General features: G+C 38.0%; 1 protein-coding gene across 1 annotated transcript in view; it reads right to left on the reverse strand.

Moving 5' to 3' along the window:
- PPP1R3A (protein phosphatase 1 regulatory subunit 3A) overlaps nucleotides 1-25856 on the reverse strand; it is a 49275-nt gene that overhangs the window by 5577 nt on the left and 17842 nt on the right. Inside the window, exons 2-3 of the mRNA XM_018561376.1 lie at nucleotides 13964-14016; nucleotides 13751-13872 (exon numbers count right to left, since the gene is read on the reverse strand). Of these exons, the coding sequence (XP_018416878.1) occupies nucleotides 13751-13872; nucleotides 13964-14016 (175 nt within the window). The remainder of the gene's footprint in view (nucleotides 1-13750; nucleotides 13873-13963; nucleotides 14017-25856) is intronic.

Below are 25856 nucleotides of genomic sequence, written 5' to 3' on the forward strand. Positions count from 1 at the left end.
TGTACACACCCAGCAGGTGTGTTGTGCAAAGCCCTGAAGGAATTCCAAGGTGATGTTGGGTAAATTAGCTCTATGTTGTGTTGCTTGCGTTGATGAATGCAAGGAATGTAAATGCATGAGCTAACCATTTTTGTCTAAACTGTGAAGCAGCATTATATATGCATCATGTGCATGATTTTTACATATGTGGCATTAGTGGAAATATGCTTTTAGAGACTTTTTGGTTGATAAATACGTTTTGCTGTGTGAAAATCACACACACCTGGTGTGTGTGTGTGTTTAGGTTAGTAAATCACCCCCTTAGAGTTAACAATTTGCTGTGGCTACTACTGCAAGCTTGTCCTAACCTAATAAATTCAGTCATGGTCTACTGAAACTGTGGTACAACATAAAATTCTTGGGGGCACTTTGCCTCCTCCCACCTTCCCTTACAATCTATTACACACAACTCTACTTTCATCCAAGGATTTAAGTCTCCTCAGGTCTCCTATCAGTGGCCGTATTGAGGACTCAACCACCTCCATGAACTATACAGCAACTTAGGAATTATTCCTTTTGACACATATATCCTTCCTTATTCAAAAATATTACAATAAAAAAGGCTCTCAGTATCAAAAGGATAAAATCAATTTCCAAGGTTCACAAAGTATAAATGAGCAGTGTAACATCATAGAGATAAATACTGCATATGTAGGTGTTATATCCATCCAAAATGTTTCTTGTAGCAAATTCCACCTTTTCAAGGATGCATATGCAGTTTGAAAATAATATAAGTAGAAAAAAAGAGAAATACATGTAAAAAAAATAATATATATATATATATATATATATATATAAAACATAAAAATATATATATATATATATATAATGAGTGTGATAACCATTAGCAACATATACATACCTCTTTACATGAGCAAATCCTTGTCTGCATATTGTACCCTATCAAAGAAAAGAATGCTTCAAATTTGACCCCTCATTTGGAAATGTCTGCAGAAGGGAGACAAGGTAAGAGATATTAAAACTGTCCCAGTGAAAGCACTGGATCTTTGAAACTCCAAGATCGAAAATGGCCTAAAGATTGCCCAGAAAATCCTCTAAAGCAGTGGTTCTCAACTCGTGGGTCGCGACCCAAAAGTGGGTCGTGGCATCATGTCTGCATAGACCGGCCCATCTGCATTAGAGAGAACTAGAGGGGTTAATATGTGGTTCAGCCTGTGGAACCTCATAATGTCAAACTGTCCCCTCTCTCCCGGCCTCCCCTGGGCTCTCCGATAAAGTGGTATGGCCCGGGGAGAGAGGGGACTATTTCCTCACTTTCGGCTGGCGCATTAATATCAGGAGCCGCGGCGCCCGACAATTAAGTTAAAGTTCCGGCCCGGCCTGCACTGGAGAGTACAGCAGATATCAATCTGCCGCTGTATCTACTGTACTCTCCAGTCCAGATAGTTCAGTCACAGGTTGAGAACCACTGCTCTAAAGTATACTCACAATGCATCAGGAGAAGAATCCAGCTTGCAGGTAATACATAGGATGGAGGTCTGGCTCAGCACTTCCTGTTACTGGAGTGGAGTGCACAGTACTTCTTGTTAGGTACCATTTTGGTCCATGTCTTTACTCTCATTTTGAATGCAGTGATGGATTTTAAGGGGGTTTCCTAGCCACCATATACAAATGGGCTAATACATACAAAAACCATATACATATGTATGTATACACAATATAAATATGGACTAATACATACAACAAAGGCTAATGGGGAAGAGTATGATAAACCTACCTAATAAAAAACAGGGAGAACCTTGGGGTGCCCATTCCGCATATACTGTATATCGCCCATATGGGACCACATCCAACAGACAGGGAGCATAAAAATATTATCAAATGCATACTGTTGACAGTATATAATACACCACAAAATGCATAAATACCCACTCTATCATTAGAGGGGGCAAAGCTCTGTTTGCCATGTAAACCTGGATATGTTGTAGCTTTCACTAAATAAAATCCTTCTGCACTCTGACTTCAGTAACAGATTAAACAGATCTCCCCTTCTTCTGGGCATTCTAATGTGGCACAATCACAATAAGTTGGATGAAGTAAATCACCCCTATCATTGAAAAATTACAAAATACTTCAGAAAAAAACACTGCCCATTCAGTACTCCTATTTGTTTAGATGTACAGATCTGGCAGCATCAATTACTGCTACCATTTCTAAAAGTCCCTTTAATTATGGGAACAAAATATGTTTGTCCGAATCATAATGCTTGTGTATCAGGCAGTCTCTCAAGGATTGTGTCCATCTTAATGTAATCTGTGGACAGTCACTAAGAAATTGTCCTAGTATTTTGTGTCCTTTTAACATGCCAATATTTAGGTAGTATACGTCTAATATTGAAGGTTAAATCTAGTAATCTAGTAATCATTTTAACTAGGGATGCACCAATACTTTTCAGATACCAGTGCCGATACTTGGCATTTTCATGAGAACTACCAGGGTTGCAGCTGGGACCTGGCTCTGGCGCTCCACCACTGTCCTGAAATCATTAATCGATATTGTTTTAGAAAAACTGTCACATGGCAATAAACAAAAATGTATCAGTACTTGTACTTGTAAGTACTTGGGCAAGTATCAGTACTTGTACTTGCAAAAATTGAATCGGTGAATCCCTTTATATGTATTTATAAAAACAAAATCATACATTAAAACAGAGATGTACAAATCCCAGGAGCTCCGTGTGCTCCTTACCGATGACAGCTGCCTCCTAATTTTTGCATTTTTCTCTAGTCTAGTCTTGGAGCTCGAAAAGTATCTGTACCTGTACTTGTACTTGTACCAAGTATGGTACTTGGTATTGGTGCATCCCTAGTTTTAACTGTAGGATCCTGCGTGTTTGTAATCCTACATTTAAAAATCAGACCCTCCCTATATTTTTCTTTTGCTCTTATATATTATATACCTAGTGTATGGCTAACAGGGTCAATATATAGTATTAAATCCAAAAAGAATATATTATCACTGCTACATTCCATGGTAGGTTTTCATTTAAAATCATTAACATGAAGTCTCTCAATAAACTCAGTAAGTAGATCCATTGTACCTGTCAAAATTAGAATAATGTAATCAATACACCTGTGCCATATGAAAATGTGGAGCACGTGCATTGAGAGATTGTTACCACAAATTGCCCATTCCTGGAGGTAGGGGGAACCCGCAAATGTAAAGGTGTTTTGCTCTAGTATTAATCTGTGCAATTGAATAGAAAAGACATGATAGCATGAGCAGGTCAGTTCATTCCGAAAGGGTTCCACAATTGCTATTCCTTTCTTATGAAGCATGTTCGAATATAAAGCCCCCACATCAATAGCTACTAATTTGTTTCTGGAACCTCTAAATGACCCAAAAATGGAGCGTATCTTGTTTTTAAAAAAAATCCAGAAATACATTTACTGGTGTTTTCTTTAGTTAAGCCAATGCCTGAGATAATTGGCCTGCTGGGCAGTGTATTCATATTCTTATGAATAATGGGGTATTTGTCTATAATAAATTCACCAGTACATTTTGGGTTAATATTATCATCTACTGATTTTTAAGTCATGAAAACAAACTCATCATAGAATCTCCTAGTTATATTTGGATTATTTTATACCATCTGTCATTCTGTGGAATTATGTTAAACATCTCTACATACTGATTAGGGATGAGCACAGGATTGGACTGAACCTGGTCCGAACCTAAGCTCTTCTAAACCCGAAAGGAGTTCCTTCTAAATCGAATAAGCCCAATAAGCTCCCTGCCTACAGCTGGACTTAAGAGAAGGGATGGGATGCAATTATGTCATTGCCCTTATATGGTTACATGCCTATATTTGGTAAATTGGCAACGTTTACTTAAAATGGTTATGTGGAATGTCAGCACAAGCATCCTGTCCCTTTGTTTACATGCAGCTGAAGAGCAAGATATGCCCGGTCCACAACTGTTTGGGTGGAAGCACCCATGGCACATCTTTGTTCAGAGGAGCTCAGGTTCAGATTGAGTTTGGTTGGAAGCTGAGCTCATCCATACTGATGAGTATGCATAACAACAACGGTGCCCCCTTCATCTGAGGATTTAATAATAATGTCTTACTTTTGGGGAAGAATTTCAAATAATTCCTTTCATATTCACATGTCATATCCACATGATAATCAGGGTGCAATGCTTGAGAAACATCCTGATATGCAGTTATTATGATTCCGAAAACATGTTTTTGTATCCCCAATTAAAGAGACATTTAGATGTGTTAGCTGTAACCAGTGTCACATCTGTATGTCCAAACCAATAAGATAACAGAAGAACAATGCTTTTTTCTAAAGCATTTTGTAAATTGGTAAATTATAGGGGTAATTTACTTCATGTTATGCTCTTGTAATGCATTTTATGTTGTTAAAACTAAAAGAGAACTCCACAGGAGAATCTATGATCATGTAAAAGATGTAAAAGACGGTGACTTATATTCTCCAGTTGCGTGCCATTGTGTGCACAATCACGGATATGATCCATCCAAGGCCAAATTTCTGACCTTGGAGCACATTAAAATGTAGAAAAGGTGGAGATCTATTTTTATATGTTAATTAAGTCAGAATATAAAAGGATTTATATATTGAAAGCTACAACATATCCAGGTTTAAATGACAAACAGAGCTGTGCCCCCTTTCTATGGCAGACTTTTTTGTATATTATATATTATTAACCTTTTACATTTAATATCCTTTTTATGCTCCCAATGGCCTTGTGTAGGGAATATATGTGGAAGGGCATCATGAGGTTTTCCCTGATAATGGCTAGGTAAGTTTGTCCTACTCCTCAGATTTGGCATTTTTTGTCCCAACTCCATTTATATATGGTTGTTAGAAGCCCACTTTAAGAGCACTGAATTAAAAATGAGAGCAAAGACATGGGCCACAATGGTGCCTAACAAGAAGTACTGTGTTTGGAGTGAAACAGGAAGTGCCCAGTCGGGCATCCCACCCGCACCAATGACATCATCATGTTACCAAGAGGAAGAGGCTAAGGCTCTGGAGAAGGATAAGAGAAGGGGACATCTGTTCATCCTCCTCTTCCTTTCTAGGCTAAGTGGTGGTGCATGCTGGATACTCCTGATGCATTGTGAGTATACCTCAGGGGCTTTTTGGGGCAATCTTCAGGCCAGTTTCCATCTGGGGGATTTAAAGATCTGTTTTTTTCGCAGGGACATATTTACAATTTCTTACCTTGTCTCCTTTCCGCAGACTTTTCCAAGAAGGGGTCCCATCTGAAGCACATGGATAAGTTAAATGTTTGTGTTTTTATGATTCCTTTTCTGTGATGGTTTACAGTATGTATATGGATTTGCCCATGTGAAGGGGTGTGTACGTTGCTCAATCTGCATATACATCCTTTGGACTTTGCTTCAAGGAACATGTTGGATACAACACCTAAATATGCAATATTTATTATATATATCTATGATGTTACATTTATGCTTTGTGAACCTTGAAAATTCATGTTATCCTTCTCAGTCTCTTCCTGTAATATTCTTGAATAAAAAAAGTGTGTTATGTTTTTAGAACCCTTGGTGTCTTTAATTGCTGCATGTTAAAATTTAGACCACTATATATACCATTATGTTTAAAGATGATTTAGGGTTGTGACATGCTTTTTTCCTTGACCCCTATCTGGCATTGCATGTTCACTCGAACTGCCGAGCCGTCTGTCACAGCGTTCCCTCCAGCCTGTCTCCTCCTCCTCTGCAGCTATGGTATGCCCATTGGTGTCTTCATGTCCTATACACAGTGTATAGAATGTGATGACTCAAAGGAATTTAGCCTGCTGCAGCCGAGTGGGAGAGAGGCTTCAGGGACTGGTCTAAGAGCTAGCTGGCTTCTAGGATCAGGTGAGTATAACCTTGTTTTTTTAACACCTAGACAGAAATGAGCAATTAACCCTTGCAAAATAATAATAATATTAATAATAATAACAAAAAATATATATACTATATATAGTTAGTTTAAAGTGCACCTGCACCCAGACTATAAACATTAAACAATTTGCATATTCCTAACAAGCAGTAAAAACAAGCCATCCCCCAACAATTCTATCCAATTCTGGTACTTTTAATTTGATGTTATTCCTCAAGATCACGAAAGGTCAGGTTTTAGTCAATTTCCAAAAGCTCAGAAACACCTTCTGATTGTTTACATTAGAAGGCTGGCAGCATGCCAAGATCTGCTCTCAGAGAAGAAAATTAAAGATTTGAATGCCTGTGTTGTGAACTCTGAAAAATATTTGTTTCCAAATACCTATAGATACAGAGTTAGAAGCTTGTTTTTGTTTTAAAGTACTTTTACTGTACTGCTTGTTCAGAATATGTTAATGTCAATCATCCATTCATTTTTAAGCCAAAATCCATTTTTTTTCATTTTCTTTGCACGTGATTGGATATTTGTGGCAAACGGATTTTCACCAAGTTCACTAGGTGGAAATTACTATGGAAAGTGTAGATTCACTTTGCAAAGTAAACATGATCTTTTCCTTTAATAAATCAACCCTGATGTGCATACATGGTCAATGCATGACAAGCACATGTTAAATACATTAAACACACATCTCAAATGTATGTACATTATATAAAATGCTCATGTTCACATTCACACTTCTTAACTCAGACCTTTACCTCTATCAAATATGTGTTTTAACCTGGAACCCTTTCTAGATGTATGTACAGATGAAAATGGAATTCGAAAAGGGAAAGACATATGTAAGAACCCAGTAGGGTTGATTTATTAAAGGAGTAGAAGATGTTCACTTAGCAAAGTGAATAGTAGTAAATAAGGTAAATGAGTGTTCACTGTGAATTCCTAATAATGTGTATGTGTCAGAGGTAGGGAGGGTGATGGAAAAAAAAACAGGATTGCTTTGTAGTACATAATTATTTAATTGATGTGAAAATAACTTTATTTTATTTACTTAGTTGTGTTAACATGAACTTTTCTAAGAAAATAGTCTCTCCAACGTGGGATGGGGCGGCTGGTTTGTTAAGAAGTTAAGAAACTTTTTTCTATAGATTGTAGCTGTGTTCACTTTGTATACCCAGTCATGAGCAGATGAAATACTTTAAAAGGAATTTGCTTTTTACACAATTGGATAACTGAAGTAAAGATTCTAAACTCCATTAGTATATCAGCTTCAGTGTGGGAAGTGCAGCAACAGATTGGAGTGGTGATTTGACAAGCTGGGGACAGGAAGACATTTTAAAGTGTGCTTATCTCTACCAGTTTGTAGAAACATACCCCTTTATACTCGGATAATAAAAACCTGCTGGCAACTACTTGAATATCACTGCAGTCCTGAACCTGCTCTAATAGCACCATGCGTTATAAGATAATATAATGTATATATATTTATACTGTGTGTATATATATTTCTTGCATATATAGTTTTTTTATACTTGACATGTTAGTGAAAGTTTTGTGTGATAATTAGTGTTAAGTAATGACCTGAAGATTTTGCAAAACCCAACTCTTCTGAATTAATTGTTTTTGAATTCCTAAAAATGGTTATTTCTGTTAAAGGGTACATAAACACAAATACTGAACTATTTCAGTATGGGATCCCTCTAGATCTGACTGACTGCTCCTTCATTATGCCTCCAACTCCTATGTTCTTGAGGCATAAAACTGATACTTTTAATGTGGCCGCATCAAGTGTATCACCAAAAGAAGACTTTCGACTTGAAGTCCACTTTAATAATGTCTTGTACAAATTAAAAGATGTTAACTTAAAGTTAATAAATGATTGTGCTTGAGCTAGAAGGTAGTGAGGCATACATACTGTACTTCTTACATATTACTGGGAGTCATCTTTATATTTTGCAGGGCTTTATGATCTAAATATGCATCATGTTACGTTTTTGCAAGACATTTGCTCAATTATGGCTTTTTTGAAAATGTATTTAATCTGGACTAATTCAAGAATTCTTCTTTCCGCTTTCTTTAATCATCCATAAAAATGTGTTTTTCTATACCAGTAATTGTAGATTGGGTTCTGAGATATTTGGCATTTAAATGTCCACATATGTACACAATTGATTTACTGCATTCACCAATATATGTCATAGAGTATGATTTACTAAAGGCAAATAGACTGTTGGCTTTGCAAGGGAATTTAACCTTAGTTTAGTGAATGAGGTAAAGCTCTTCTGACTTCACCCAATAAATCAAGTGCCTGCTAAATGCCTTTTTATTTTCCTTGCACGTGATTTGGGTATTCTTTGTAAAATAAGATTTTACCACGTTCACTAAGCTAAGGGAAAATTATTTTGCAATGTGAAAATTCCCTTGCAAAATGAACAGCCTATTTGCCTTTAGTGTGCTCTTATTCGCAGTCCCAGTGCACTGATAGCTATATACTGTAGGCTTAGGTTCCACCTCACAGCTTTAAAGGTTAGTCATTCATATGTTCTATGCCAAAGTAAAAAAAATATTTTCAGCATTTGTAAGCTTTGAAATATGTAAATAATCATTCAAATCCAATCACATTGCAAAAAATATTATGTAAGGTAGTTTAAAAATATAAGCATGAAATATAATGGTATTATCCTGCAGTATGTGAAATTGTCCGAGATAGTCCAGAACTATGTCATGTGTTTATAAATTGCCCTACAAAATATTGGCTTTCAAGCAGTGTTCATATTTGTGCCACTTCCTTTATGTCCAGGTCTTTATTCTCTTCAGCTGTTGCCCTAGTCTACTATTTTAGAATGTGTTGGAAAATGTGCCTATTTTCCCATGTGCTGTTTATAAACACAAAGCATGATAGAACTCTTGCAATGGCCTTAAGACCCTTTTAACCCAATGACTGTGCTATCACTTGTCAATCCCTGCTCACTAAAGAGATTTTGGGTAGAATTTAAAAAATGTTTAAATTTCTTTTTTTTTCTTGACTTCCTTAAAGATCTTGACACACAACAATGTATATATCAAACCATGATGCTGGAAGAGGGTCCTTTTTGATATCAGCAGGAGTGTAAAAAATATATGCCAATACAGTACAACATGCAAACAATGAAAAGTCTTCTGGACAACCAGATGCAACATAGCTCTGATGTTTCAGTGATTGTTTCAAATGGAAAAAAGGCTGATAAATTGATAGTATGTCCCACATAAAATACATGAAATATTTTTTGTTTATTTTTAACTATATCAAGGATGGAGTAGTAGAAGTAGTAGTTTAGAAAACTGTGACTGAAGATATTCATATTGTTCTCAACAGACTTCTGTTTAGAATTAGTTTCAAACTGCTAAGTAATTGTATGTGTGTCTGTTTTTTTTTCTAACCTGTACACTAATTATGTGTGTTTTAAATAACTGACAGTAAATACATGTTCACATATTTTAGGTTATGTTGTGTTTGTGATTACAGGTTATGTATTGAAACTTTGAGTTTTTATTTATTGTATCTCTACTGTATATATATTTTTTTATTCTCTGGAAATTAAAAGAATGCTATAGATAGATAGATAGATAGATAGATAGATAAAATATAAGGAGGGATTTTAGCTTACCAGTTTATGTTTTATTATATGAGTAGAGGAAACAATGAAAATAGTTATTTTCCAGTTAATGTTAATGTTCTGTATGGAAGTAGTTCATTTTGACATTCCAGTGGAAATTCTAGAGTCATTTCTGTCTTTTCCTCATATGTCAGAACCATCATTTCTATCTTAACTTTATGCATATGTAGGAATTTCAGCTTTAGACTTGTTCATCGTGTGTTGACTGTTTTATTTTATGAGTTTATCGAGCAATGAAAATTGTTATTTTCCCAGTTAATGTTAATTTTCGGTATGGAAGTAGTTCATTTTATCATTCCAATGGAAATTCTACAGTCATTGCTGTCTTTTCCTCATATGTCAGACAGAACCATCATTTCTATCTCAACTTTATGCATATGTAGTATATATTGATAGCTTCTATCAAATCAATTAAAAAAGGCACAATGTCCCCATACTTCAGTATGCAATTTTTATGTGGAAGCCCACTACAACTTATCCAGCTAGCGTGTTTTCTGGAACTCTCAGCGAACTATAAATAGCAAACTATCACTCAAAGAAAAGTGAGAGTGTTAATGTATCTGCAAATTCTGTTTTAATGACCTTCTGCCAACTAGTACTCAAATGCATTGAGCTTTTCAGGGATGCCAACTGTCAGGATTTAACAGTGAAATGCCTGTGTTTTTTTATATTCATAACTGACATTTGCATGATCTCAGTAATTATATGCAAATCTTACAATTTCTTCTTTTTCTAACATAAGGTTCATGCTACTTGTCAACTGCTCAGCTGTCTTGTGAGCTAATGCCTGTGGGTTTCAACCATGCCGGATGGCTGTATTTCAAGGTCTTATACTGCTCCATTGTTTAAGTCATTAAAGTGTTCGAAATACAAATCTAAGTAACAAATATCTAAAGAATCTAATTTTAGAAAATCAACCAAGATGGTCAAATTGTATTTTATTATTTTATCTGAGCCATTTACTATGTACTGTAAGGTACTGAAAAGACCAACTTTTTCATAGTATGATATATGTGATTGCCATTTATATTAACTGTAAAATTTGCCTTTTTTATGTATTTTAGTGGAATTGTATGAACAATGCCACTTCCAACATTTTTGCTGTCCCAAAATAGCCATTAACCATTGTATATGGTAGTAAGGTTAACAGTCAGTGTTCTTAAAGCTGAACTCCAGGTAGAAATATTCATGTATACTTACTTTGGTCCAGCTTGGCCCAATGTAAGTATGTATGTATACATTTTTTATACCTGGCAGGGCCACGGGGTCCTGTAAAACACTTTAGTAGCTGGCAGTACAGATCTTCTGGGTCCATTACTGACGCTTTGCCAAGCGACTTCCCCTCTGCTGTGAAAACACCACCCTCCTCCATTCAAAGAATTCCTAGTATTCATTGATATAAATACTAGGCATGTGCTGAAAAACCACTTTGTCGAGTAAGCAACTCTCTGTGTCTTTACAGCAGAGGAGAAGTGACTCAGCGCAGCTGCAATACAGGACCCAGGAGATTGCAGTAAAGCACTGTAACATTGTCAGTTAGTTTTCCAGGATCCTTGTGTCCCTACCAAATATAAAAAAAATGTATACTTACATTTGGCCAAGCTGGACCAATGTAAGTAAACATATATATGTATACCTGGAGTTCAGCTTTAAAGGGGTACAGCTTATACAATGGAAAACAAAATACTTTGTTGTTTGATTCAGAACAAGATATAATTAAAACTTAGTAATTCTTTTTTGTCTATTTTTAACTCTTACTCATTTAGAAGTCTCTAAATGCATCAAGAAGTAAGACCCGTTGGCATATACTTCATCTTTAGATTTGTTTTAATTAAACTTAAATTATTTACAATTTAGCTTGCTAATTTTGGAATTATTAACATGATTCCCTTTTCCTTCATTTTAACTCAAAATTCTGCAACACATACCTGATTGCATGATCCCATATATAGTAAGCAAGTGACATCTGCCATATATAAAAGATTCCCCCTTGTGCCCCTCAAGTACTGGCCAATTCTTTGTAAGTCTATCTATATGCACATATTTAAAAGGCTTGTATCTGCTCTTTAGATACCTCTGTCAGACATAACAATAGCAGATCAGATGAAGTATGCAATGCTCCAGTAGCTTGTAAGATGGTACTGTAGAACTAAATTTAGGAAACACTTTGACAAAAATACAATGCATTATGCAGCCATAAAATTGTGCATTTTATATTTAGGTATATACTATCACAGATACCAGATGATATCTGTTCAGGATTATACAATACGACAGTAAGGATATGATGTGAAAAGTGTGCAAGATGTAACAACCAAATATCTTTTCCCTTAGCAATAAGCTGAGATCTCATTTGAAAAAGTAAGCTGAAGTAAGCCTGTGTACACTTCATGTCCAATCATTTGCATGGGAATTAGGAAATATAGCTTCTCCTTTCCATAACTGAATGCTTGTACTAGACATTGTTTAATTTTAGCTTATATTTTTCTTTAAGTCACCCTGTCTTTCGTGTTAAAAATTAAGTGAGTGGCACCATGTAAAAGAAATGGTTTATCACTTACCTTTCTGGGAGGCACTGTGTTAAAACTTTGCTCTTTTTTAAACCTACTGGAAACTCTGCCATCCATCATGTGGATAGAACAGTAGTGATGTAGCACCCAGTAGGGGACAGACTATCCAACAAAGCCAGAAGTTTCAGATAGCAAGGGCACTCATAGCGCTATAAGAGAGCAAATATTTAACACACAGGGTGCCACAGACTTAATTTTTTTAAACTGAAGACAGGGTCACTTAAAGTAAATCTGCCCCATTGAATAAAGCCACTTAATTCTTAATAATTAAAGAAATGAAATGTTAATTTCTACCATTTTAAAAAGCTAACTATTTTGCTTACATGCCTAGATGAATCTTAGATGCCTTCTCATTTTAAACTTCATTGGGTTTTCTAAAAATGAATTGTTATGATTTAGCTTCTGTCATAGATTTTATATACAAAATATGGTTTATTTATATTTGTCTTTCCATTTTTTTGTAGTAAATCCCATGAAAACATAAGGCCTGGGAATGGAATATATATTCTATATACTAGTTTCTAGTGGTACATGGCTGTAGGACAGGGATAAAAGAAAAGAGGATTCATTGTTTGGTAAGATCCCACCTCAACATTTTATATTGAACATTCTTTAATTATTTTCTTGCTTTTTTTGATTATTCCTCCATATCACTTTGTTATGCTTTAAGGACAATTTTTATATCAGTAGCTGTCTCGTTTTTATAAGATTTGTTATATTTGTCCTTTTTTTATGCTCCAAGTTGATCTTTCTCTTTCAACCCAATCTTTTTGCCTCATGGCCTGTTACTCTCTTGTAGATAAAACTCAGAGGCACATTTTATTTCTGCACAAAGACAAATGTCTCAGTGTTACATACAATGTTACTTCATAATAGAGCTTGAACGTTATGGATATGTTGGAGTAACAGTACTATAGTCCCTTTGTGTTTGCCAGTCCAGTAGCTCTTAGAAGAATGTCCCATGAACATTGCACAGAGTTGCAATTGAAGCCATGATTACATTGTGCTGGTGACTTTTTGCTGCAGAAATGTAAAAGTGTGAGGACATAATTTAAACTATAATCACCTTTTATATGCTGTATTCTTAAAACCTGCAATAAAAGCACTGTCTAGTGTACTTAATTTAGCTACTCAGATGGGCTAAATTTGTTTTATGTTAGTTTCCCTTTAACATTTGCAGAGATACTGAAACATAACAAAATAGAGTAAAAAATTATAATTTAGAGAGATGAACAAAAAAATTAGCTAAAGCAAAAAAACACAAGTATCCCCTATGTGAATAAAAATATAAAGCAGACAATAGAGCCATTTTCTATTAAACAGGATAAATAGCATGAATACATTTAAAAAAGCATATTGTAGCCTACAAAATAAAACTAATGCTTTGTGAAGATGTAAAAAGAACCCAAAGTGTACAAAATTAAATAACAATGGAATACCTTTCTAAGAAAGAATGGAGTGCAATAAAAAGCACAGTATCTTTACCATTTCAAACCATATGTATATGAAAGAAAAGGAAAACATTACTCCAATTTGTTGTAATTAAAACAGGAACACTGTCCAATATCACCCCCCCAAATTGACTTACAAACACTTCCAGATCCCTTTCTTCCGCATTGTTCGTTTCTTCTCTTGTATCTTCCCTTTGCTCATCATTGTTGCCTTCAGTGTATTCATCATGGGTACAAATGATTCTGGGGATATGTTGTTCTGAAATAAATAATTTATATTTGCATTTAAAGTTAGAAAATACACAACTTTCAACTCATTTCATGGAAGTTCAAAATTATGTACACTGTACCTGTTACTGCAGGTTCTTCGGCAGCAAATACGTCCATATCCTCATCTTCTTTACTACAAAAAAAACCCCAAAAAATAAGAATTAGCACTTATTCACTTAAGTGCCTTTGACATGTAAACTTTGTTGGCAAGATTATGGTCAAATTTGTATCTAGTCCATTCTATAGCCAAACATATGTTCACTGGTCACTGGGGTAACTTGTACCATATACATATACACAGCCTTATTGCCAGCAGATTAGACCTATACTGACACAAGCAGTCAAAATTTCATCCTGAGTATGGCTGAACTAGGCTGCTACAAGTAGGTATCTGTATTTACGGAAAAAAAATCCAACCCTCCATAATCCAACGTGTATAAAGTTTCTTTTTCTATTTGGTTACTTAATATGTTTTTATTTTGTATATATAATGGTTTCAAATGTGTATATAATGGCTTTAAATGTTTTTTAATCATTATTCCAATAAAGGTTAATATCTTAGGGTTGTAAATTGGTGGGGATAATTATAAAGTAGATTAGATATATGGACGTATTGAAAATGTGATCATGATCTAATAATTGTACAGAGATATATAAAAATGTTTTTTATATATTTGCAAATCTGATTTAGGACATTGATTCTTAGATCTGTAATAATTTGTTTATGAACCTTGCAACCTCCACTCTATGAATAAGCTCATTATTGAGTGAAACTTGTTTGAGAGCAGAGATTCAGTTGGATTGCCTTTGCATTAAGTGAATCACTAAACGTGGCTTTTGTTCAGAGTGCGACCTACTTCCTTTCAATTATTCATTTGTATTGGCACTGGCTATTACACATTTCTAGAGTGCCATAACTCTCCCTTTCTGTGATTCTGCTTTATGTGTGGCACAGTGAAAGAAAATCTCTGTACCAGATACTATGCTATGGTTAGACCTTTTTATCTGTGGATTTGGTTAACCATTAAATTTTTCAAATTTTTCCACATAAATTCTCATTTTGGATAGATTCTCACTTTGGAAGACCAGTCAGCCATGCTACAAAAACAAAATATCGCCATATCAGCCATTTCATAAGTCAATCCAAAAAACAGCTGCACACTTCTGATCTAGCACTTTATTTGTAAAATCCAGTCAATTCCAGACTTGTGATCCCTGCCCAAAGGGGGCTTACTTCTAACGCATTTCACCCAATTGTTCTTAGTTGTTAATTCATTACAGTCACTCATACTAAATATGCATGTGATGTTATAACCTTTACTTGTTTTAGATGTGGTGAGTGCAAAGTTTAAAAAAATAAAAAATATAAATAGTGACAGCTCCAGTAGTGAGTGGATACAACACACACTGCCAGAGTTGCCACAACACACTAGCCCATCTGTTATAAAATGCTGCTAATCTATTGTTCTATGTAAGTTGCTATTGAAGGCAAATCAAACAACAAAATTAATAGCAACAACAAAACAAACAACAAAAGTAAACTATTTTTTATGGATTACTGGATAGAAAGTCAACTGTGCAATAGAAAACATCTCATCCTGCCATGTCAGCCTGGCTTTAAGTTCTTTCTACCATGATAATCCCCTGATAATTTGCAATAAATATCCATAAATGTTGTTAAACCTCTTTTAGATAAAATGGACATTAAAAAGTGAACAGTCTCTACTCCTCTAGTGTTTAGAGAACAGTATCTGTTCCTCTAGAAAGTGAAAAGAAAAAAAAATTACTACAAAAACACATTTCTACCATTCATATTTGATTTTACTGTAGTCAAATCATTGAAAGATGATTTATGATAAGTTAATATGATAGTCTTGTTTTTGAGCTGCATTATTCTATACATTTTTCTGTGCACAGAGTAACAACGTTGCTCCTCCACAGATACAGTATAGTAAGTGAGCATTGTCATTGTTATTCTGAAAATGTAACCAAGTAACTTTTAGTTTTAACTTAAAACATTTTATTTTTACATTTTCTTCAAATTTGTTTTCCCCTTGTAATGGTTGCTACTCTTAAAATAATCACAGGCAGGCAACTATTTATACCAATCAATGAGATCTCTCCCCTTTGTTTTACTGTCAACCTTCTATCTTAGGTACCCTCCTTATGACTCCAAAATGTTTCTTGCAAAATGCTGCACTGAAAAAATAAGGAACCAAATGAATGAACATGTACAAAAAAATTTAACAATCTTGGTAAAAATGTTTGTAAAAATTAAATAGTATTAAATAAATCAGAAGGATAAATAATAACTAAGGGAAGAAAAATAGGAAGGAGGTAATTAGGGTTGATCAGGGTTAACTAAGGTTTAATGGGGGTTAAATAGGAATACATTTTATGTATATTTTTTCTACTTGTTACCTGGTTTCTTTAACTGATGTCATATGTAGATGAAAGGTCACTGCATATGAATGAAATAGTAACTACAATAAATCGATATATCATTACACAGTATTTACTAAAAGATACATGCAGATAGTCTTGCAGGATCGACTGCATGTCGACAGCCACTCCTGCTATGTAATAAAAAACAATTCATAGCTGTAATAAAAAGCAATCCCCGGCTCATTCACATCACTGCAGTTGGGCTGTGTTGATCATGTTTCATTTTTGGGACGCACCACAGCTCACCTCATGTTACCAATGATTGATGCACCACAGCTCTAGTTCTTTAAAAAAACAAAAAAAAACAAGAACAAACAGTGCCTTGCATTGAAACAAAACAAGGCACCAGCCTCACTGCCACTACACAGTGGACATCCCGTTTTAGCATGTGCACTGGTTTGAACTAACCCTTAAGGGATTCACAATGCTTGATTGCTAACACATTGGGGGAAAATTAATAAATAACTGTGTGAGACAAGTTCTATCACAACTGGTGTGGTTGCCCATTGCAAACAATCAGCTTCTACCTTTAATTTCTTCCACACAGCTTAGAAAATGAAAATTCAAAAGCTGATTGGTTGCTTTCCAGTTGAGACAAAGTTGGGACAAAGTCTGTCTCAGACACTTTTTATTAATTTTAATAATTGTATATAATACCAAGTTAACATACCATGTCCTCAATTATCTACAAACACTCAGTGATCACTGATCGCTGAGCGTTTGTACCGTGCTCTCCTCTCCAACATGCTGTCACCGGAGGCTGAGCATGCGATGTAGGGAGGAGAGCTCAGCCTCCTGGTACAGCGCGGCCTGTCTCCGCCCGCACACCGCTCTGCCGGACTGTGATAGGAGGCTGCGATCTCAGCGATCTCGTCCCGCAGCGCTCGGCCGGCTATCATAGTTTCCCTCCTCCCCGGACACAGAGCAGTGGCCAGCGGGGAGGAATGAAAGCAGGGATGCGCCGATGTATCGGCAGGAAAATGGCACTTTCGGCATTATGCCAAAAGTGCCATTTTCGGCCAATATGTTTCGGCGGACGGTATATCGGTGCATCCCTACCACTAATGATTCCAAGGGGATACATTATATGTAAGTTGGTACACTGATAGATTAAAAACTTTATAACCCACTAGTTAGAAGTAACTAATAATTGCTTACTAATATTACCAAGATTAAATAATGAAAAAACTATTAATCAAAATATCAGTTACATTTATTACTGAATTGATTTTATTATTGGATTATAAGAATTGGTAAGCTGCAATGTAATACATTTTGCTTTGGGATTTAGATATGTTTTAAGTATCCACAGTACTCAAAAATGTATAACAACAGTTTAAAGTAAAAAAAGTTTCCCTTTCCCAATGTTAATTAAAGCACTTACCTTAAATGATGTCTCCTAATCCGATCTTCTTTCCTGACGTTTTCATCTGTCCCTCCAGCGTTGCTGTGGGTCTCCGATCCAGCGCTGACTCCTCTGTCCTTGCTGGCACTTCCTGTCCCACGGTGTCTGCATGCGGGTGCAAGCGTCCATAAACTTGTCTCTCCTCGTCTCCCGGCCGAAAATGTGAACTGCGCATGTGCCCGCCTCAAGATGCTTTGCGGCCGCCCGAGATTTTTCACATTTTCAGACGGGAGCCCACGGGGAAGACACAGGTAAGTTTTAACCTCTTTTAAAGCGGGTTTTTTTAAACACTTTTTGCATATATCTACTGCTTGCTAGAAGTATATATATGCAAACAAATCGGAAGGTTTAATAACCCTTTAATATTATCATTCAGAAATAAACTGCAAAAGTAAGGTTCCGCACACCTGGCACGCTGTCCATAAAATAACAGTGTTTCTCCTGAATCCAATATGAGGTATGTGGTTTGAAGATTGCATATGGACACTTAGGGGTCTATTCACTCAGCTGCCGTACCTGTTCGGCTATTCACTTCAGGCTGGTACGGCTGATTTCAGCCTTACATCGGGTGGCTTCACGTGGCTTCGGGTCAGCCGAACATGCTCAGCATGTTCGGCCGACCCGAAGTGCAGGAGGAGTTTGACTCAGCCGATCCAACATCTGGATCGGCTAAGCCAAACCTCCGGCAGGCTACTCGCTGCTGTTCGGTCTATTCTTATAGATGCCGAACAGCAGTGAGTGAATAGCCGAATGAGCGGCATTCGGCTAGGCTGTTCTGCTCGGTCCCTCACAGGGACCGAGCAGAACAGAAAAATAATTTAAAAAGTACAAAAAAAGTAAATAGAAAACGATTGTGCGGAGCTAGCAATGACAGCTAGCTCCGCCCAACAGTTTTCTATTGTCCGGTGGCTCTGCTGCCATCAAAAAAAAGTAAAAAAAACCTCTCCCGGGCGCTCTGGGAGTCTCCCGCTCCCAGGCCGCCCAGGAGAGAAACACTGCTTTTTCTTTTTTTCTTAATTCTGACACGGAGCCGTGTCAGAATAGAAAAAAAAAATGTTGCCCATAGGAATGCATTGCTAGATTCCTATTGGCTATTTCAATTTGCAATAGCCAATAGTAAACTAGCATTGTACCAGCCCTCTGCTGATGGACCTGATGGAGAACTGCAGCAGAGGGCAGGTGCAATGCTAGTTTACTATTGTATAGTGCAGCACAATGTAGGGAAATGCCCCAGGGTATACTGCTATGCACTGCATTGCTTAAAATACTACACATCCCCAATATGTGTTGCTGAATTGCCAGATTCCAGGACTGTCTAAAGCTTTCAAAAAATTAATTACTTTCTTTCTGTTGGCAGCCAAAATAACCATAGCCGGGGCTTGGAAAACACCAACAATTCCATTCCACTTGGTCAAACAAAAAATGTCGTGGATTATGGTCCATGAGAAACTTCACAGCATCCTCCAAGATAATAAAAAAAGTTTTGAATTGACCTGGACCCCCTGGTTGTTATATACAGGGGTGCTGGAAACCGGGTAATTTTCATTGTGCAACTTTTCTGGATTTTTTTTCATCTGGGGACTATGTTTAAGGTTTAAGTAGATCTTGGGCTATTTGGTCGGGGATGGAGCTACTCTTTTCGGACTCTTAAGCTGTTCTGCTTCCTCTAGTATCTATTTCCTTTTCCTCTTTTTGTCTGTTTTTTTTTCTTTATGCTCGCATATGTGAGCCGTTTAGTACACAGATGTTGGACAGAAAGTCTTCTATTGATATAGATATGGAGGAGATCATAACAAATGTCTGCTTCAGACATAGACGGATCCCTAGGCCAGATATTCCTCTCGGACTGTTCTGATTTTTGATTTTGGTGATGGGGGATAAATTGGCAAGAATAGGTGGATAGATATGTTCTGTTGTACAGAACTATTATATATTGTGTGTATGGCCTCTAGTGATCCCCTCCTACTACTTGATTATGCTAATGTAGAAGAAACTGTAATGCAACTGTATGCTATACTGATTGTGCATCATGTGCTATTTTATTGTTTTATTGTACTTTGGAAAATTAATAAAATACTTTGAAAGTTAAAATACTACACGCACAATTTCTAGTGCTTTGTGAGTTAGACAATAGGAATAGTCTGAATAGTCTGCCCTCAATACAATGCACACTATAAGTAATGCATTAACAGGCACCACACCACAACAAATGAGGCTGGTGTGAACCTACCCTTTATTTACGGATGGTCGCAGGATAGTGGAGCTCCGGCACAGCTGAAATCCTAGGGCAGAATCCTTAGCACAGAGGACTCCCATGATACTACCCATGTGTGCCCCTGACCCCAGCGACCGTCAGAGAGAACGGAAATCTAAGAAAGGCCCTCGGAAACTTACTGAATTTTTCCGCTCGACGGGCTCGCCGCGGACTCAAGATGGCGCCGGCTCGTCCAGCACCCTGTCCTCTCTGCAACTCTCCGACAGCCGTAACGAGCGGGAGCCGAAAGGAGGTGGGAGCCAGGTGACCGCCAACCCGGCAAAATCCACGCCCAGACTGGACTCTGGGGGAGCGCAGATACGGCCTGGGGAGGGGGACGAGCGGTCTGGCCCTACTGTGCATGTGTGTGAGGAGATGAATAGCACCATTGAGGATTGTCCCACTGCTGATCGCCCCCTGCTGGACACTACCCTAGGGGACGTGCTTGTGTCTCTTGGGTGCTCCCTGCATAGAGATGTGCTTTTTGCTGCTGAGAAGGGATGTTGACGCCCTGGGAGACGGAGTCGTCCACGTCGAGGACAAGATGGGGGATTATGCGGAGGCCCATAACGATCTTCTCGTCTACCAACTGGCACAGTCAGGTTCTCCGTTGGGGATTAATGGCGGTTAAGATTGTACAGCGCTCCTGCACTTGTATCACGCTGCCGTTCAGAGGCGACACCCGGAGCTTTAGGAGAAGCTGCAGGCTCTCTACATCCGCGTCTTGTCACCGTACTGCTCTACAAAGATGGCGCCGGTGTAGTCGGCTGCCGTCACGACTGCTCTGCAGTCGTGTAAGCATTTCACTGCATATCATACTTGTACGATTGTGTATGTGACAAATAAAATCTATCTATCTATCTATTTGTTCCAAAATTAATAATTTAGCCTTTAAAGTATTTGTAAACCCTGAACAATTAATTTATTTTATTTATTCTCCTTTGGTCTATTAAGTATACCATTGAAAAAAAGTTTATTATAGCTATTCACTAATTACAAAAAACTTCTAGAAATCCAGTGAGTTTATAACTTCCAGTGCTCTCTGGATGTGTTGTACTGTTAACAGTTATCCTGAGTTATCCTGATTGTGCTTCAGAACAAAGGATTATTATTAGTACATCAGTGAATGTAATGAGCAGTTAGCAAACCGTTTTACTACAAAGTAGGGTTGAGATTTGGATTAAGATCTGTCAGTTTGAGGCAGACATAGTCTGTTCGCCGACCCAGCAAACAAAAGTGCAATTTTGCCAACATAACAACCAACTAATCATATTGTACTTCCTGGTCTTTGAAATTAGGTCAAATGGCTTAGAAGGGCCATTAAGTGGGGCATTTGGATAAGCCAGCCCTCTCACTATAAAAGGTTAGGTTCCCAACAGCCATATTGAAAGTGCACTTAACTGTGATAGGGAAAGCATATGAAGTGCTGCTAAGGTGCATACAGACAGATTAGTGTAGGGCTTGTAGGCATTGGCTGGTCTCTAAAAGTAGATGTGAATGTTACCGGATGTTCTCTTGATAGTAAAATGCTGTGTACCTTGGAGAATTTGGGGGGTGTGGGCAGCATTAATGTCTTAATACAGCTGATATCCTGCAGCTTCTTATTTTACAATCTGCCTTTGTCCACATGTGCTATGTTGAAAACAGGCTGCATGCGTTTTTTCATAGGGCATAGGGCAATTGTTGTTGCCTGCAATTTATTTTTTTTACCTCCTGTCCCTATGCATATGCAAAAAAATTATAACAGGTTCCATGTGTTTTTTCCTAATTGTTGATGGTTGCATTTTTTTTAGCATGCCTTTCTTTTTTTAAATGGTAAAACCAGTGGAATATGCCTATGCAATGTGCATCGCATAGATGCTTATGGTTTCCTTTGGGAGAGCATGTGACCAGGTGGTTTTTGGGAAGATTGTGGAAGACAGGGACAGATAATTTTTATTCCATAACACAAAAGGGTATTTTTATAAACAATTCGCAGAGCAATTCACTTGAACTGAATATTCGTTCTGCGCAAATAGAGGCAAAAATTAGGGGTCTATGCACGAAGCTACCGAAGGATCTAGCCATTGCTTCGGCTGATCCTTCGGGTAGCTTTGGCCCCAGGACCCCTTCAGTTCAGGGCTGCTGTATGGGCTATTCACTATAGCCGTACAGCCCCCACAGTTGGCCAAGGGGCTCAGTCGAGCCGAAGGCATATGCTTCGGCTCGACTGAGCCCAGGGAATTTTCAAAGCTGGCCGAACGGCCGGCCATCGTGTGTCATTACACACAGAACCCGCCGGAGCTGCTGTGATTTTACAGCAGCTCTGCCGGGGTCTTAGTGTGTAATGTGGACATTATAGAGGTCGACTTAGCATTCTGTATCCCTGCAACACAACCTTGAATTGAAGTCACATGTCTTCTTCACAGTATAAGGGCAGAAGGTATATGTTCAGTATACACTGCACAAAAATGCATAGTATAGAGGTCGACTTAGCTCCGACGGGTTCCCAGTGTGTAATGACACGGGCTCCACAGAGATACCGAGCAGAATAGTCGAGCAGAATGCCGCTCAGCATCTATTAGAATAGGCCGAACAGCAGCGAGTAGCTCCAGATCCAGATGTTGGATCGGCTGAGTCGAGTTAGACAATAGGAATAGTCTGAATAGTCTGCCCTCAATGCAATGCTGAGCATTTTTGGCCGATGTATGGCTGATGTATGGCTGATTTCAGACGATATACGGCTGAAATCAGCCGTATAAGCCTGAAGTGAATAGCTGAACAGTGTTTGGCTCACTTCACTTTCGGTCGGTTGTTCACTTGGCTGCCTACGGCAGCTTTGTGAATAGACCCCTTAATGTTATTTTGTAAATTAAACATTTCTGTTGATTGTAATGTAATATAGTACTGCATTACGGCCGCTAGATGGAGCTGAAGACCATATGACATAAATGCTTCTCAGCTCCATATAGTGGCCATAATGCAGTATTACATTACATTCACCCTGAGAAGAAAATATACGAAAGAGTGTTTGTTTTTGCCTCTATTCACACAAAACAAATATTCACAGATAGTTGCAGCGCAAATGGCTCTGCAAATAGTTTATAAATAGTCCCATATTTGTCCAAACAAGGACCTTTATTTCAGTATCACTAGCGGATATTTTCATGAAAGCCAGCCATTAAAATAATAATAGGTGTTCTTTGTGATATTATCATGTTAAATCTTTTATGATATGTTAATGATTGGATATACATCTACTTTAACAAACTAAGCTTTAGCAAACTGTGCTAAAGGCCCTCTCTGACGTGACATGTGAAGCAGGGCAGGCTAGTACCTCAACAGCATATTGAACAACCTCCTTCTAGTGGTACATTCTTGACACCAGTAGTTCATTGATAAGATCATTTGTAAGCATTTTCGTTACAGCCTTGCTGTCCCTGCCCATGTTTGCTTGAACAGACATGATCTTATGAGGAAAAATAAATATAACACATTTACAATCTTAAAAATTATAAATATGAAATAATAAATGTAAATAATCTTTAACAAAAAATACTACCTCTTCTTACAGAACCTAATCATCTCACCTAATCTGATCTTATTTTAAATAAAGAGAATTTCCTAAATTTAATTGCAGTGTTGGCAATAAGGGGGTAAATACGTGGTGCTTTGGTGCACACATGAGTATGTGGTGACTGATGGGTTCAGGATTGAAAGCATATTGGTCATCAGTGTGATCCTGCCACAATCAGGAAATGCGGAAAAGAGGTTCTTCACTCTAGCTCTTCAAAGTACTGCATTTGGGGCTCCCTCTTGGATGCTAGCAGCAGATCCCGATTTTCCTTTGAAGCCTCTCTTAATTCCTTCTTACGGCCAGCACTTGGCCATCCTTCTTCTAGGTCCATTTTTGGGTAAGAGTGGGCAGTCTATGGATGTAGGATTCTATGTAAAATGTTTGCTGCTTCATGCTCTTTGCAATTTCCCCTGCATTGTGGAAGGGTGGGCAGCCTATAGCCTAGTTTTTTTTTGTTTCATTTTTGCAGCTCCAGGGGGCATCTGATGCCTATTCTCATCTGGAGCTGCCCTGTCCAGCCACTCTACAATATGTGTTGCTATTGTCTCTCAAAAAAATACACTCTAATGTTTATTTCAAGTTTAAACCTGTTCTGTTTCTCCATCTTATATTGCTGCTAGGGATGCACCGGTACTATTTTGTACCGATATTTTGCTAGGGTAATGACATGTTGTTTGGCTGGCTCGATTGTGATTGGCCCGGGAAACCAGCTTCCCAGCCAATCAGCATCGAGGCGGCTTCCTGGCCAATCAGGAAGCCAGGCGGTGAGCATTGACCCGCCTCCCGGCTTCCTGATTGGCCAGGAAGCTGGCTCCGTGTTCCCCTATAGCACTGCCGGTCAGAGGAAATCTTCCTCTGAACGGAAGTTCCAGTATTAGGGAAGGTATCAGAGCATTTGGGCGAGTGCGAGTACTCGCCCAAATACATGGTATCCGTGCATCCCTAATTGCAGCTTAACAAGCTGCTTACATACAGTACTGTCCAGTTGCCAACAAATATGTGTGGCTATTGTCTCTCAAATAGTACACTTTAATGTTTATTTCAAGAAAAAAATCTGTCTCATCTGCCCCCTTATACTGCAGACTAACAAAGTTGCTTACGTATTGTCTAGCCACTAAACAATATTTGTGGCTATTGTCTCTCAAACAGTATACTTTAATGTTTATTTCAAGATAAAACCTACCTCATCTTTGTCTGATACCTGTTCAAGTGCTTTCATACTGTCCTGACTGTAGCCAATTTCTGCAAACACATTTTTACTGAAGTCTATATTTGGGATATTTTGGGAATGATTAGTTCTTCTTTAAAGGAGTTAAAAATGTCAGCTTCTATATTTTTGTCGGTATAGGGTTCCTTTAAACTTGTGGTCCAAAAGGAAAAGAATGGCTGCCAGAGGCTCAGAGCTGCTCATATAAGGGAAGCACTGGAGATGATCCAATTGGATTGAACAGAATGAAATTCAACTCAAATGACTGAATCTCTTGATAATGAATTGGAAATATAGCCCATTTTCACATTTTGCTCACAAAAGTGATACAAACTGGGAATAAGTTAAGACTAAGGGGGTTATTCACTCAGCTGCCAAAGGCAGCTGAGTGAATAACTGAGCCGAAGTGAAGTGAACGCTGTTCAGCTATTTACTTCAGCCTTGCACAGCTGATTTCAACCGTACATCGGCTGCCTTCGGTCAGCTGAGCTGAGCCAAAGTGCAGAAGGAGTTCAACTCAGCCGATCCAACATCTGGATCGGCTGTGCCTAAGCTCAGGCAGCGCGCCCGCTGCCATTTGCCCCTATTCTCATAGGCATTCAGCTCGGCTATTCTGCTCAGTACCGCCGAGGTAGCAAGCAGAATAGAAAAAAAAGTGAAATGAATGGGGAACATTTTTTTACATTTTTTATTCAAAATTTAAAATATGTATATTTTAGAGAAAATAAAAAATAAAAAAAAGATGCACCCTGACCCGACCGCTTGCAACGGACTCCTGCCGCATAATGAAGCATCTGACAGATGCCGTCAAAATAAAATCAATTGGGCGGAGCTAGCGGTGACAACACCGCTAGCTCCATCCAACTGTTGCCTATTGGCCGGCAACTGCCAGAGTCTTCTAGCAGGTCCCGGCCAACAAATAACAACTGGGCGGAGACAGCCAACCTTTCTCCATGCTTCAGCTGTCATTTCGGCTCAGTCGAGCCGAAGCATATGCCTTCGGCTTGGTTGAGCCACTCATCTGCCTTCGGCTGCTGTATGGGCTATTGTGCATAGCCCATACAGCAGCCCTTCAGTTCGACTGAACCAAAGGGCTCAGGTGGCCG

Source organism: Nanorana parkeri, unplaced genomic scaffold (genome assembly GCF_000935625.1).
Source record: "Nanorana parkeri isolate BGI_ZX_2015 unplaced genomic scaffold, ASM93562v1 scaffold520, whole genome shotgun sequence".
NCBI classification, from domain to species: domain Eukaryota; kingdom Metazoa; phylum Chordata; class Amphibia; order Anura; family Dicroglossidae; genus Nanorana; species Nanorana parkeri.